General features: G+C 41.1%; 1 protein-coding gene across 1 annotated transcript in view; it reads left to right on the top strand.

Moving 5' to 3' along the window:
* Positions 1–14965, top strand: part of Slc1a1 (solute carrier family 1 member 1) — a 60575-nt gene that overhangs the window by 19154 nt on the left and 26456 nt on the right. Inside the window, exon 2 of the mRNA XM_051199726.1 lies at positions 8307–8447. Coding sequence (XP_051055683.1) covers positions 8307–8447 — 141 coding nt within the window. The remainder of the gene's footprint in view (positions 1–8306; positions 8448–14965) is intronic.

Below are 14965 nucleotides of genomic sequence, written 5' to 3'. Positions count from 1 at the left end.
ACACCTGATGATGATGGAAGCCAAGAGGGGAGAAAGAGTGGGCAAGGATACCGCTTTGTTCAAGGCCATTCTAGACTAGGGCTTGTTCTCATGTTGACTAAGTCCTATTCACTGTCCTCCTGCTTGATCTTTCTGTCCTGCTGGTGTGGGTTTTTGTCAGTGCTAGCAAGGATGTCCTAGCTAGACTTGGGTACATCTCTGCTACTCCAGCCTTGGTCCTACTCAATTTCCTTTTTAACAAGATCTCCAAGTGATTTGTATACACACCAAAGTCTGAGCAATAGATTTTTTGTGAGAGGTGTACTGTGATGATACCATCGGGTGTCTTGCTGTATCACTTCTCGCCACATTCCTATGAAAGGGGGTCTCACACTGAACCTGGAACTAGGCTGGCAGGTGGACAGCTTCATGGGCATCACAGGTTCATGTGACCACACCCAGCCTTTAATGTGGGAGCTAGGATTTGAACTCAGGTCTTTATGTTTGTGCATACATTTATGCTCTGTTCTCTTCCTTCTGTGTACTCCACATGGTTCAGTCAACACCTCATCATTTTCCACAGCTTCCATGAATTTGATCAAGTATATTCTTGATGTGATCTTAATTCTGACTCTAGATTCTTTTCATTCCTGGGAGAGTAAAATAATCTCGAGCAACTGGCGTGGAGTTTTCTCAGGGTTGCCCACAGTTCCATAAGCGCCCCACCCTGCGGGTTCACAACTGTGATTGGTCCTTGCTGACTGGAGCTCCTTGAAGGAAGGGGTGTGTGTCAACCATGCTTTACATGTCTTGACACCCATGCCTGGGCCTAAAACAGATCCTGAACACAGGAAATAGTGACAAGATTTAGTTAGGTCTTTGAACTACAAAGAAAAAAATACTTCAGAAGACACAAAAAACACATCAAATGACTTTTCTTCTGTTCCCAGCAAGATTCTGAGAATTTTATTTCAGGGACAGGCAGTGGTGTAGGATTTGATGTCACACTCGGTGACTTCACAGGCCTTTTATGTATCCTAATTTTTTTTTTTTTTAATGGAAGGGCCAAAAGTAAAAGTTTTCTGTTCAAATGATTGGGACAGGTTAAGGAAATGACCTTGTGAATTTAGACACACTGAAAATATCTTTCATTAACCCTCTCAACCCTACTTCTGTTGCTTTTAAGGTCTGTGGCCATGACACCTGTCAGAGCCATAACTGTGTTTGAAGCTCTCACGAGAAACTCTCTGAAGAATGCATACGTCGATATTAGTCAATACTTGTTTACTGTACTTTTCAGCCAGCTACTTTTCATTCATTACATATGGTCTTGTTTTCATGCTACTGATGACTTTCTAAAGTTGTCAGTCTAATAAGCCCATGGTCACAGGTGAGGTGCAGGCAGCAAGATAAGATAAATTTGGCCAAGATAATATAGCTCATAAGGTGGTGAGGCCAGGATTTGGACACAGAGCCAAAAAGAAGCCATGCCAAGTTAACAACTTAAATTTCTATAAACATGTATTTATAAATAAATTTGGCACTGAGTATATGATGTAAAACAACAAAAGCATTATCACATGTGCATAATCATAAATAAGATAGACTTTATAAACCAATATTTTGAATGTTATTATTTATTGGGATTGTATTTGCTGTAGTACTCTCCATGAAAAGGAGACCTAACATAGGATCTTTAGTAAACATATGCATTGATTTACATAGAGTCCAGTTTGATAAATACCTTATAGTTAAGTTTTATATTAAAATAATTTGAAAAAAATCATGATTTCTATGCTACCCATTTTATGAAATACAAATTATAATCTATAAACACATTTAAATCTGTATTAAAATCTATGTATATAACATTAAATTTTATAGCTGAATCAAATATCATGATTATTTTATATTGTTTTATATAAAAAATTAGCATTTTAAGCTGTTTTAAAGATTTGTTTATGTATTATGTATACAGTGTTCTATCTGAATGCATGCCTGCAGGTTAGAAGAGGGCACCAAATCTCATTACGGATGGTTGTGAGCCACCATGTGATTGCTGAGAACTGAACTCAAGGCCTCTGGAAGGGCAGCCAGTTCTCTTAACTGCTGAGCCATCTCTGCAGCCTGCATTTTAAACTTTTTATAAACATTTCATATACCCAAAGATATAATTTTAGTAGGTCTTAAAATGCCTGGAGTATTCACATTAATAACATAGTATGTATGAATTAGGTCTTTTAAATATATCAATACTTAGATTTGTCAGTCTACATGTATATTTTAATTGGGTCTGCCAAAAAAATTAATTTTAGCATATAGCAAAATAAGTCCTTTTTGAAAGAACTAAAATGGTTTCAGCTTGTTTAAAAAAATATTTTGATACAAACAACTTATGAAACAATTATCATAGACACACGGGACACAATTACATAAAATCTAGGCGCACGTGCTTTAGGAAAAAATAGTATGTGTGAACTATTATCTAAAATGTTGTGAACTATTTCAGCTATTACAGGTGTGGACAGGCATGTGTTTAGAGTCATTTTATTAAATCCCCCCAAAAGGAAAGCTGTTGGGTTCCTAAGTCTGAGCCCAGGGCAATTCAGCTTCTATCCCACGTTTGCTTTGTAACTATGGAAAGTGAGTGCCTGAGACTGGAAGAAGGGGAATGATAGGCTGAGCAGATGCTACCCGCACCCCCCCCTTCTTTTGCTTCATCATTTGTTCAGAAAATGGAGCATAAAATGGTAGCATTCCCTGAATTTTCTCTTTCAAACTTGAGTCTTCACATTTAAGACTTCTTAGCGGAGGTCTTGATTGCTTTCTTCCTGTGTTTCTTCTCTGTTATTAGCGTGTGTGTGTGTGTGTGTGTGTGTGTGTGTGTGTGTGTGTGTGAGAGAGAGAGAGAGAGAGAGAGAGAGAGAGAGCATAAGAGCTGGAGAAGGCAAGGGCAGTTTCAGCTGACATTTTTGACCCTCTTTTAAGGTGAGAGAGCCAAGGCTAGCGTGAAGTCCAGCCTCCTGGGCAGGAGAAGGGCTCTTTGCAGTCAGCTAATAAGACTTTTGCCCCAGCTAAGGGAGCAGTTAAGTTAAAGTTCACAATTTGTTCAACTAGAATTGAATTCTTTCAACTACTACCAGTATTCTTGCTACCTTTGAACCTGCTTAGAGGTCGTCTTGCAGATGATGGGAAGAAGGCCCACAATGATGTCTGTGTCCATTTCTAAGGCAGCTTGTGTCTAGTTAATGACTGTGTCTCTGAGGATTTCTGTTGGCCTGGCCAAAGTTCTCTCTTATTAGAGAGGTCACTGATCTGCCCCCTCCCTAGCTGGGGAACTGTCCCTCCCAGGTGATCTTGGCTGTTCACCTCCAGGTTAGAAGTTCTTCACAGCACCCTCTGGCTTTGGAGACTGCACCTTCACCCAGCCCAAATTTCCTGATACCAGATGTGGACACTTGTTTGTAGGCGGAGTTTTCCTGTGCTGTGGCCCCTTCCCAAATAACCAACACAGACACTCAATATTAACTACAAATGCTCGGTCTGTAGCTCAGGCTGTTACTAGCTAACTATTCCACTTCTCCCACATTTTTTTACCGATTGCTTTGCCATGTGGCTTCGTACCTTTTTCTCAGTACAGTGTACCCATCCTGCCCTCTCTGCATCTGTTGATGACTCTCTTACTTCACCCTTCTTCCTCCCACTATCCTCAGTTTGATTGTCCTGTCTAACGTTACCCTGCCTTGCTGTAGGCCAATCAGCTTCTTTATTAACCAATGAGAATAATACTATTCACAGTGTACAGAGGATTACTCCACAGCACTTGTTGGCTTGGAAACAGTAAATAAGAAAGGAGCCAAACATCACAAACAAAATAGGCAACACTTCACTGAAAGTATTGCTCCTGAGCAACTGGAAGCCAGCGCTGATCACAGAGTTGACCAGGTTGCTTGGTAAATGAAGGAAGAGGCAAGCATTGTATTCAGCTGCGTGAGTCTAGAATTTTCCATTAGTCGTGGACATGAGTTCAGAAGATTCCTTTCTTCTTATGCACTAAAAACCTAGCTTTTTTATACTTCATCGATTGCCAGAATCAAGTTGTCCCAGGGATTACTGAGTTGCCTTTACTGCTGACACATTGTTGCCGTGAACAGATATCTGTAGTTAGTGTAGACCTTTTGCAACAGGAGTTGTTGCCATTGTCTTGAATCTGATGCTTCCAATTTTCTTGAAATTAAAACACACCCACTTTTATCTGTACCCCTTGCCTGAGGTTACTCACCAGACCCTTTTAGGTCCTGATGCCAGGGTGCCAGTTGTGAACCCCTGACCGCATCCTCGGAGCTTGGTTGACATTTCTAGTCTTTACAGTGAAAAGAAAACTATTAGGGTACTACGGCATTCAACTTCAAACGAGCTTGATAGAAATCATAATTACCAAATGTAATGCCCCACTTATTCATCATGCATTACTTTCAACTATCCCATATAGCAGCTCTTTTGTTTCCCCATAAAAATCCATATCTGGCTAAAGGTCGAAAAATATAATACAATGTTTCCTAGCCAGCCTGCACCCATGTGGGTTGGAGATGATTACAGGCATAGTTCTTGTTCATTGTTAATATAAGTGTGAAGATCGAGTGTGTAGGGTCTGCTCTGCTGTTGTTATTGGTTTTGAGCACAGATGCTTTTGTTTTTGCTATGATGCTATTTATTTAAAATGTTTATCCCAAGAAATATATACATTATGAGAGAGAGAGAGAAAGAGAGAGAGAGAGAGAGAGAGAGAGAGAGAGAGAGAGAGAGAGAGAGGTAACAGCACTAAACCAGGCACCTTCAACCGAATGACATCCTCGCTATTCCCTGCATGCTACCCTCTTGTCGATGACCGGAAGACTTCAGGAGCCCACGGGCAGCCAGAATAGTTCCCACCCAGGGCTTCCCACAGTCCCGGTTCTAAAGGCATTTCCCAGTGGAAAAGCTCAGGTGGACATTTTAGCCTAAAGGAAGGGGTTGTGACCCAGCTCTAGGATCTCTCTCCAGAAGATACTTTCTGCGCACCCGCTCTCCCCAATTCCCCAATGCTCTACCGGGACTGACTGCTGGCTTTAGTTTGCTCCCTGGAAGATGAGCCCAGTTCAGCTCAGGGCTATTGCATCCTCGGCCCTCTTGGTGACCACACAACTCCAGGAGACCTCCAGGACAGAAGGAGCAGGCACGGAGAGGCACTAGCCACAGAGACCAGGGAAGGCTCAGGCGCCAAGTGGAGGCGAGGGGTGGTGTCTGGGGTGACCTGAACAAAGCCGGTTAGCATTGCCACTGCCCAATCTTGTCCTGGACTGACTATAGTCGGACACATGATGGGAGACAGTGGGAACTCGGATCCGTTCCCGCCAGGCTATGGCACTGGCTGAGACAAACACACCTTGCAAAACCCAGAAGCTGCCATGGAGCGCTAGAGCAGGAGGAAAGCAACAACTAGATCATTTTTCAGATGCCTTTATTTTTGTAGACCTAGATTCCTTTTACATAAAAAGCCCAAAATTTGCCCAAAGTGACAGATTGGCATTCCATTGAAACAGTTGAAGACAGGCAATTCACAAAGCAAGAAATGAGAATGACATGCCTTTTACATTTATTTAAAATATTCTGAATAATTGGTATTTTAACTATTTATGAGTCTCCAACACTATGTTTTAACATAGGAACTACAGTGGATTGGAAATAGAGTTCTGTTTTATAATCACAACTTGGGAAATTTCAAAGTATCAATATCTGTCATGGCAAAAATATATAGAAGAGTAGAATTTAGGTAAAGGCTAAGTTTCTTCAAAATATTATCTAATGAGGTTCATATTTGGCCTAGAAGTGGATGAAGGATGGGCACCTGCATTTGAATGAAGATTATATTATTCATTATAATTCAGTTCCCTTTTCATTGCCCTGTGGTGACTAACTGCCCAAACGACCCTGGGTTTTTCCTAAACTATTTGTGTTTCTGAATTTGCATATTCAGTGATATCCTCTTTGAATCTTCCTATGATTTAGTCATTTCCCCCCCCCCCCAGCTAACTCATCAGGCTAACATGTCACACACAGGGAGAAAGATATGACAGTCATCCAACTCATTTATTTCTTGCTTTTAGAAAAGGTGTGTGTTTTGGGGGTAAGTCAAGTCAGAGCAGTTAGATGTTATTTGAAGTAGTTGGAACAAGATAACAAGGAAATCTTAATATTTTATGAGTTTTAGTGATCAAAGTCATTGTTAATTTGGGCCTCCATATAATGGGTGTTTTTCACATAGACATCTCAAGACATAATTTCAGGAAATTTATAACATTTCTTGCTTCTCTTAAAAATTATTTATAAATTACCTATGATTTATTTCTAGAGTTTTCCATACAATATTTTATACCTGAGATTCATGTAGGTTACTGAAACTACAGCACATAAGGTAAGGGTCCAGGGCTGTTGGACATGTAAAATCCTTGGATTACTGAGATTAATGAGGGGCCCTCCTAGCTTGAGGATATTTGGTTGCGAGGGGAACCAACAAACCTTGTGAATCAAGGCATTCCTAAGGGAAGGGGGAAAGATTGATAAACCAATAGTCAATGATACAATAATCAATTTGTCTGTATTAATGAGGGGCTTAGGGTTTAACACTTCTAGATAAATGAACAAATTGAGGTTTTGGAAAATGGTGTACCATTTATGGGCCTGTGTGTCAGCTCCTCTGGCCATTCATCCCTGTGCTTTGTAATATCCTTAATGCTTGCTTTAGTTTTGCAATCTAGAAAACCAATTGAACCCAAAGGGAAGGCCATAGGAACCCTGACTTAGAGAGGTTCAGCCAGAAACTCAGGCCACTACCTACGGCTTATGGTTGGTATCTAAAGTAGAGCAGTTTTATGAGACTGCACTTAACTGGGGGACCTGAAGAATTTTTTAATAATGACAACATCCTTGTGTTTACATAATTACAAAGCTCAAATACAAGGAGATCAGGATCAAAAGCTTCATAAAAGGACTCTTGAAGTTGGGGAGATGACACAGAAGTTAAGGGCATCTAGTGCTTTTCCAGAGGATCTGAGCTCAATGCTCAGCACCCATTTTGGGAAAGCTCACAACAGCCTGTTAACTTCAGCTCTTGGGGATCTGATGCCCTCTTCTGTCACCCACCCACACACACACATAATTGGAAATAAAATATAATCTTTTTTAAAAAAGATTTTTGATTTGATAGTTAAACATATCATTACTTAGAAATAACTGGAATAATGAATGAAGAACATTAGACAACATTGGTACTCTAAAATGTGGTACCTGTCAAAGTAATAGTAAATCAGTTAGATGTGGTGCTACACACCTGTAATCTCAGCACTCAGGCAAGAGGATGGCAAAGTTGAAGCCACCTGGAATACATAGAAAGACTTGTCTAAAAACCAAACAGAAGTTACTTTTCCCTTAAAATGAAAAAGCTACATAAACAGATGAACTAATGTAAAAAAGTATCTTTTAAAATAAGTATTTGCTGTGTGTTTGTGTGTGAGTGTGTGTTTGTGTGTGAGTGTGTGTGTGTGTGTGTGTGTTGTACCACATGCATGCAGGTGTCTAAGGAGGTGAGATGAAGTCAGATTTCTGGAAATTGGAGTTGCAAGTAGTTGTGAGACACTGCACATGGGCACTGAGAACAATACCTGCATCCTCTGTAAGAGCAGCAGGCGTTCTTAACCATTGAAGCATCTCTCCAGTCCCCAAAATGTATTTTGTAAAAAGAACTTATGAGAAAAATACAACCATAAGTGAACTATAAAATATAAGGAGGGCCTCTGATATGGATAAAATATAAGGCAACCTGTGAAAGGAGTCATGGTGGGTTACAAAAGATGGTGACTTGGGGGATGTGGATGTAGTTTAGTGCTAGAGCACTTGCTGGGCATGCAAGACACCTGGACTTACTGTTCAGTACTACAGAAGGAAAAGGAGAGAGAAGAAAAGAGACAAAGAGGACAGGAAGTTTATGATGACGAATCTTTTCTTTCCTACAGTAGTCTTTAATGATGCGCCTTTACAATATATAGAACCAATGAGGAGGAAATTAAAACCAACTCTTTCATATGAAGAACATTATTCTTTACATTTTTTTAAACACATGCGTCCTATTCATTACCTTCTGAATTTTCTAAGTGTAAATGTCATAGGTTTGCAAGAGATGGTCTAAACAGCTTTTCTTGCCATTGAAATTTGCATGCTGCAGTACTTTCCCATCAAATTACATGCAAAAGAACTAAAAGCATTTCCTCTGTCTTCCCTGTTTTTCTTAGGCATTGCCATAGGAGTCTTGGTTCGTGGACACAGTGAGCTCTCAAATCTGGATAAATTCTACTTTGCTTTTCCTGGAGAAATTCTAATGAGAATGCTGAAACTTGTCATCTTGCCATTGATTATATCCAGCATGATCACAGGTACCTTGTGTTCTCTGTTATTTAAGGAGCCCGTGTGAACCTGGGCTGTTCTTTACTAACTATGGAAAAATCAAAATGCATTAGGTGCATCATACAGGCAGATACACACATACATACACGCACAGATTGAGAGAGAGAGAGAGAGAGAGAGAGAGAGAGAGAGAGAGAGAGAGAGAGAGCCTGCCTGCATTTGCAAACATATTCTCTTGACTTGAAATGTAATGGGACACTCAAAGTGTCACTGCGTCATTGTGTTACTGTCCCTCAAACCTTTGTTTGTCCAACATGTGATGTCTTGTGTGCAAGATGCCATTTTTAAACATATTATGAATAAAACTCTGTCTAGGACACAGAATGGGGAAATGCATATTTGGCCTTGGAAATGTCAGCTTATGTCCTTGGGAAAAACACAGTCGTCAGTTTTGATCATATTTTCCATAGCTGGCTCCCAGCTCCAGCTCTCCTGCTCACTAACTTCTGGGCAGCTGTCCTGAGGGGCCTCACCTCTTGACTCCTCACCCCCTTCTCCTCACAGAGCTCAGCACTAGCTATGTACCTGCCCTGCAAGTCTGCCATGGGGTCAGCAGCCAAGAGCAATGGAAAAGGTTTAAGTTAGAGTTTGCCTCCTAGTCTAGAGTACTAGTGTTTTTAAATCTGCACTTACAACACAGATTTGGAAATGGTTTTTCTCTTACAGATCTTTATATCACTGAGTTCCTTCAAACAGCAACAAACATGCTTATGGAGAGAGTAACTTGATTTATTTTTTAATGCCATTTTTCTGGAGTTGGTATGCTGCTGTGTGTTTCTGTGCTACTTTAATTCTGCCACTTGGTAAAATGTGCCATGATGTCTCTCACTCACTAGTGCTAAGATTTTATGTAACTATGCAATTAGGAGTCTTGACATGTCCTCCTTCCAGAACTCTCTTCCCAATGTTATGGCAAAGGCTCAGTCTGTTGAGTATGATATTAGAGGTGCTAAGAGTGTCAGTGTTTGCTGTCATCAACTGCATTCTCTGAAAACCTGTCACAGATGCCTATTCCCAAGTGCCAGACTCCAGTCAGACCAGAACCCTATGGGACCATTTTTCTTAAGTGACCTTGGTGTTCTTGGCTTATTAGAAGCCTAAAGAGAACATTTAATTACTTTTATTTATGGGTTTAATTATGGTTAAAAATTACTGGTTTCTTTTAAGCCTAATGGCCTGAGGGATAGGGATGATGGGACAGAAGATCTGTTACTTGTCTCATATAATGTTTGCTTGTTTAAATTATTGAAAGCATTTAAATTTTGGAAGATTTCTTGTAAGTACACTGGGCCCATGTTTCCCCACATTAATAGTGGCCTGGAGCAAGAGACAATTGTTCAATTTAGCTGTCATAACTGCATTTGAGGACTCCAAAGTCACCAGCCACCATTCCCTATTCTGTGTTCTCTTATTGCTTGCCTGGCTCTTGTAAGCCCTTGTAAGCACAGCAGCTATAACTTAGAATTTTCTCCCTATTGGAGATTCTTAAATCGATTCTTGTACTCTTTCAGACAGTATGAAGTCTTGGGCTTTTCTCTCAAGAAAAATACATTTGTACATATGCAGAATATTTTGCATGTATCTATACAAAGCTTATGTGTGACATGGTTTGATTCTTCTGGTTTATGAGGAAAGCAAAAAACAAAAAGCAAGCCAAAAATCCTAATCCAGAGTAGAAAGCAAACTCAGAATTTATATAGTAAGCCAAGGTTTAGAAGAAAGGGTAAAAATATGTGTATGAATATACTACTTCTATAATAGTATATTTCTTAACAGTAAAAATCTCTTCCAGATTTGCGGTCTGGAAGTTCTGGTGTGTAGCTTGGCCTTGAAAATTATGTATGGGGAGAATTTACAACTCTCAGATACCATGAGTAGCCCAGCTCTGTTTCAACATCAGCCCACAGCTCTCCACTTTACCTTTTCCAATCGCCAGGAGCTAGAGCGAACACATGCCTCCTTCTTTTGCTATAAAACAACGAAAGGTCAAAGACTTGAGCAACATCAGCAAAGGCAGGGCTAGGAGGTCCATGCCACATTCATGTGTCTAATCTTTAGGTTAGTGGGGGAGAGTGTTGGCAGGAATGTAGGGGAGAAAACTTACTTATACCTTTTTCTGTTACCATGTCAACTTAGATGTACTCTGGAAGGCAGCAGGGAGCATGTTCGGACATTTCATTTTATCGTAAAAGGGCATATTCATAGAGATCCATCCCAAGACCCAGGTACAGGACGGTCCTGATAGTGTTTTCATAATGACAGTGTGAAAGGATGTTACATATGTAAGTTAGCATGTGGCAACTGCTAAAGGCTTAGTTGGATACAACCAGATGGCCCATGAGAATGTACAAAAGAAACAACACAAGAGACATTGTGACATTCTGGACTGTATTATATAGTAGTAGCATTTTTAAAAGTTGACCCAAAACTAAAAGATTAACAGCCTTTCAATGAGAATAGAAATAAAACATGATCTATTGTGCTTTCTTCACATTTCTGAGGTGAACATGATATTTTTGTTACACCGTTTCTTTGCATTGTTTTGTATTTTCTTCTTATGTTTAAGAAGGAAATCAGAGTGGATGGGTTCTCCACTGTGTGTTTCAGACTCTGCCTCTGCTAGTCTGCTGCCTCCTTCTCTTCCCCCGCTCCTTCTCCTGCCAAAGCAATGCCACTTTTACCCTGCCATGCCAATCCTGCACGCTTCTTTGCCTCTGCACCCAGAGATAAGGTGATCCCATTACAAAAACCTTTCCCAAGTGGGGGCTTGGGATGGGAGGTTCAATAGCAGGAAGTGTCAGGGAAGCTGTGGGTTGGGAGCAGGGGGTTGAATCAGTTCTCTGGTAATAGGTAGAGGCAGAAGAATTGCTAAGACTAAGATCCAAGACCAATAGAGTGAGCTCCTGCAGGAAAAAACAACAAGAAAAAAAAACTAATTTGTCATCAAAGTCTTTTGGGAATAAAAATGTGTATTTTGTAGTTTTTTTTGTTTGTTTGTTTGTTCATTTGTTTTACATCGAGCATCCTTCTTAGTGATGTGTGGTTAGTAAATCATATTTATCAGGGAAATTTGAATTTAGACTTGCTATTAAGAGGTATGAGGTGACTGTTAATTATTTAGTCAAGAGATGATATGCAGGTTTATGAACAAAATTTCCATGTTTTCTAAATGCATATGGAACTATGTAGAGGTGAACTGACACAAAATCTCTGGGGTTTGGGGGAGCTGGGCATGGTATAGTGGCCACATTCCAGAGACAGGATGTCATAGGAAGCCAGAATTCTCACCATGATTACCCCATGGAGATGGGGGCATATGCCCTTTGAAAGTTTTGGTTTTTAAGCTAGGTTCTATGAAACTACTAGGGAAGTCATGGGGAAATGATGGAGCTGCCTGGGAACTATGGCTCTTTGAAAACCCAGGAATAAGGTCGCTTCAGTACAGTCTGATGGCTGGAGCTTACCACCACCAGCACACGAAAAGATCAGCTTTTCCCATCCCACTCCAGGATCCCAAGGCTCTTTTTCCTGGATGCTCTTAGTGGTAACTAAGGTGCAGTTGTGCTCCATTAGGCACAGCCATGCCCCCTGCTGTCTGCTGTGGCTGCCATCACACCTCTGGTCCTGATAAGGTTCCCCTTCACTCCTCCATCTAATCAAGGAGCTTAACAATTCTCCATAGGGCCAAGCATTGCCAAGGACTTCGGTGGCATAATTAGAAGCAACGAGACACCAGTATCCAGTCACTCCCAGAATGGGCTCTTCAGGGTCTATGCTCCTCAATAGGGCTCCTGTCTGCTTAGCCACCCTGCTTCCAAGACAGCGGGGAAGCTTCTGCCTCTGCATGAGAGTGTTCCAACATGGCACACCTTGGGCCCAACACCTGATTGTAACAAGAAAAAGTTTCATCACCACCCAAACTCCTGTCCCAGGAAGTGTGCTCTCTTCCTGCGATATGTGCCATCGGAGACCATCCACCTTAGAGAAAGCCTCCTTTGTTGCCTAGAAGGGTTGGTCTTTGCTTGTGAGCCCCTTTGAAGTATGTAACCCTAGTACCTGCTGGGTTGCTAGATATCCATTCAGGCAGTAGATCCTGGAGAACGTCCAGGTTTGGGTGAATCAGATTGATATTGGCTTCAGCAAATATTTCTTCCCCAGATCAGGGGGAAGTGCATACTTAACTCTTTCCTGCAAATGCCAGCAGCACACAAGGGTGTGCATAGCAAATCAGGAAAAGTCCCTCAAGAATGGCTCAGGGCACTCCCCAGCGAATACCAAGCTGAGAAAACGCCCTTCATTCCTGCCTATCTCTCCCAGGCCATGGGTGTGAATTCCAGGACTGAGTCCATTTGCTGAGCGGGACATATTAGCAAACCCTAGACATCTGTACAAACTGCCCTCCATTTGTCAAAAACAGCAGTGCCTGGATGGTGCTGCTTGAATGATTGTGTGTGGATCTGCAGTAAGAGTCTCCAAGATATTTTGACTTTGTGCTCAAAAAATTTGGAAAATATTGCCACAAATTATCAAGTGATTGTTCCTCTAACTTCTACATTAGGATTTCAAATGTTTCAGGCTTGGATTATACATAAACTGGAAACTTCTCTTTTCCTGTTACTTTTTAACCAAGTAAAGCTGATGCCTTATATGATTTTCTGGTTTTAAGGCAGGTGTAGTAACTCAAGCCTGTAATCCCAGTGCATGGGAGGTGGAGACAGGAGGATCAGAAATTCAAGGCCAACCTTGGCTACATAGTGACATAGTGAGTTTGGATCTTATCTGAGCTATGTAAGACCCTGTCTAGAAAAGGGATTATTCATTAATTAATGTCTTGAGAAGATTCTGTAAAAGGTGGAGGAGAACAAAGTGAATTGGGTTAAAGAATTTGAAGAGTCTCACTTTTTACTTTGAGTCTTGTAAAACACGACCCATCAGGTTGTTTCAGCTGGTGAAGGCATTATTTTCATTGCTACTTCATAGCTGTAATTTTGCTACAGTTAGGCATCTCCTGTGAATGGGTTATTGGACCCCCCAAAGGGGTCATGATGCATGGGTTGAGAATACTCTACACTGTGTTGAATGCATTTATTGGCTAACAAGTCTTATGAAGAGCTTGTGGGTTCTTCTAAACAATTGACCCCAATCACCAATGCCTCCAATGTTCTGTGATACAGAAAAAAGCTCAAACAGCAGAATAATCATGCTCCGTGTGTGTGTGTGTGTGTGTGTGTGTGTGTGTGTGTGTGTGTGTGTGTGTGTTAGTTGCCTGGCTGGCTGGCTGGCTGGCTAGCAAGCTAGCTCCCAGAGCCCACCTGTCTCCCCTACATGATGCTGGGTTGCAAATTTGTACCACCACAGCCGGATTTTCTTGTGGGTGCTATGGATCTAAACTCCACACCTCATGCTTACATAGCAAGCCCTATGGCCATTGGTCCAACTCCCCAGCTCACTCACTGTTTCTTGACAAGCTTTGTGGAGTCAAACATGGACCAGATGACAGCGGCCAGAGTATGACTCTTCTTTAATCTATCTGAGGACAAGTTAGCAAAGTGTAGTTGTGATGGAGCCCTTTTTTAAGGGAGTTCTTTGTATGAGTATCGTTTAAAAAAAAAATGCAGATGTCACCAATGAGGCATGCACACAAACAAAAAATAAATTCTGCATACTTTCTTTTTAGAAAAGATTTATTTATTTACTTTATGTATATGAGTGCTCTATTTGTATATATGCCTTTATGTCAGAAGAGGGCACCATATCTCATTACAGATGGTTGTGAGCCACCATGTGGGTGCTGGGAATTGAACTCAGGACCTCTGAGGAACAGCCAGTGCTCTTAACTGCTGAGCCATCTCTCCAGCTCCTACCTCTGCCTTTTCTAACCCAGAAGTATTCATCTTGATAGCTGAGAATTCCAGTGCCCTAGATTAACCAAGTGAGATTGTGTCCAGCCTTGTATTCCCTGGAGAATGAAAAAAAAAACAAAAAAAAACCAAAAAACATTTCACAGTTTTAAAAATGGTAACATGTTTGTTTACTCCTCTTGCAACCCTAAGAAGTAGTCAAGTGGGTGGAGTCTTGTCTCCATCTGTAGAGATAAGGAAACCGGAGTTTGGAACAAGATTAAGCCACTTTCTTGAGATCACATAAATCACAGAGCAGCACCTGGAACAGGCAATTCCATTCTAAAACAATCTGCTTCCCAGAAGGCTGGGGTGTGGTGTGTGTGTGTGTGTGTGTATGTGTGTGTGTAGAGAGAGAGAGGGAGGGAGCAGGGGAGAGAGAAACTTTATGAGATCTATAGTCTAGTGAAAAAGGCAAGTGTTAATTAATGAGACCATTAATTTTTATTTTTAAGTGAAATATAATAGGCACAGGATACCAATCATGGACCCTTGGTGCTCAGAGAAGGAACCCAAGAAAAGGACTTAAAAGCCAGACGAGGAGTGGAGAATAACAGCTGGAGAGAAGGGCCTAAGTGAAGGCTCTG

The sequence above is a fragment of the Phodopus roborovskii genome, unplaced genomic scaffold, assembly GCF_943737965.1.
Source record: "Phodopus roborovskii unplaced genomic scaffold, PHOROB, whole genome shotgun sequence".
In the NCBI taxonomy this organism is placed as follows: Eukaryota; Metazoa; Chordata; class Mammalia; order Rodentia; family Cricetidae; genus Phodopus; species Phodopus roborovskii.
Note: the sequence above shows the minus strand (reverse complement) of the source record. Positions and strands in the feature narration are given on the sequence as shown.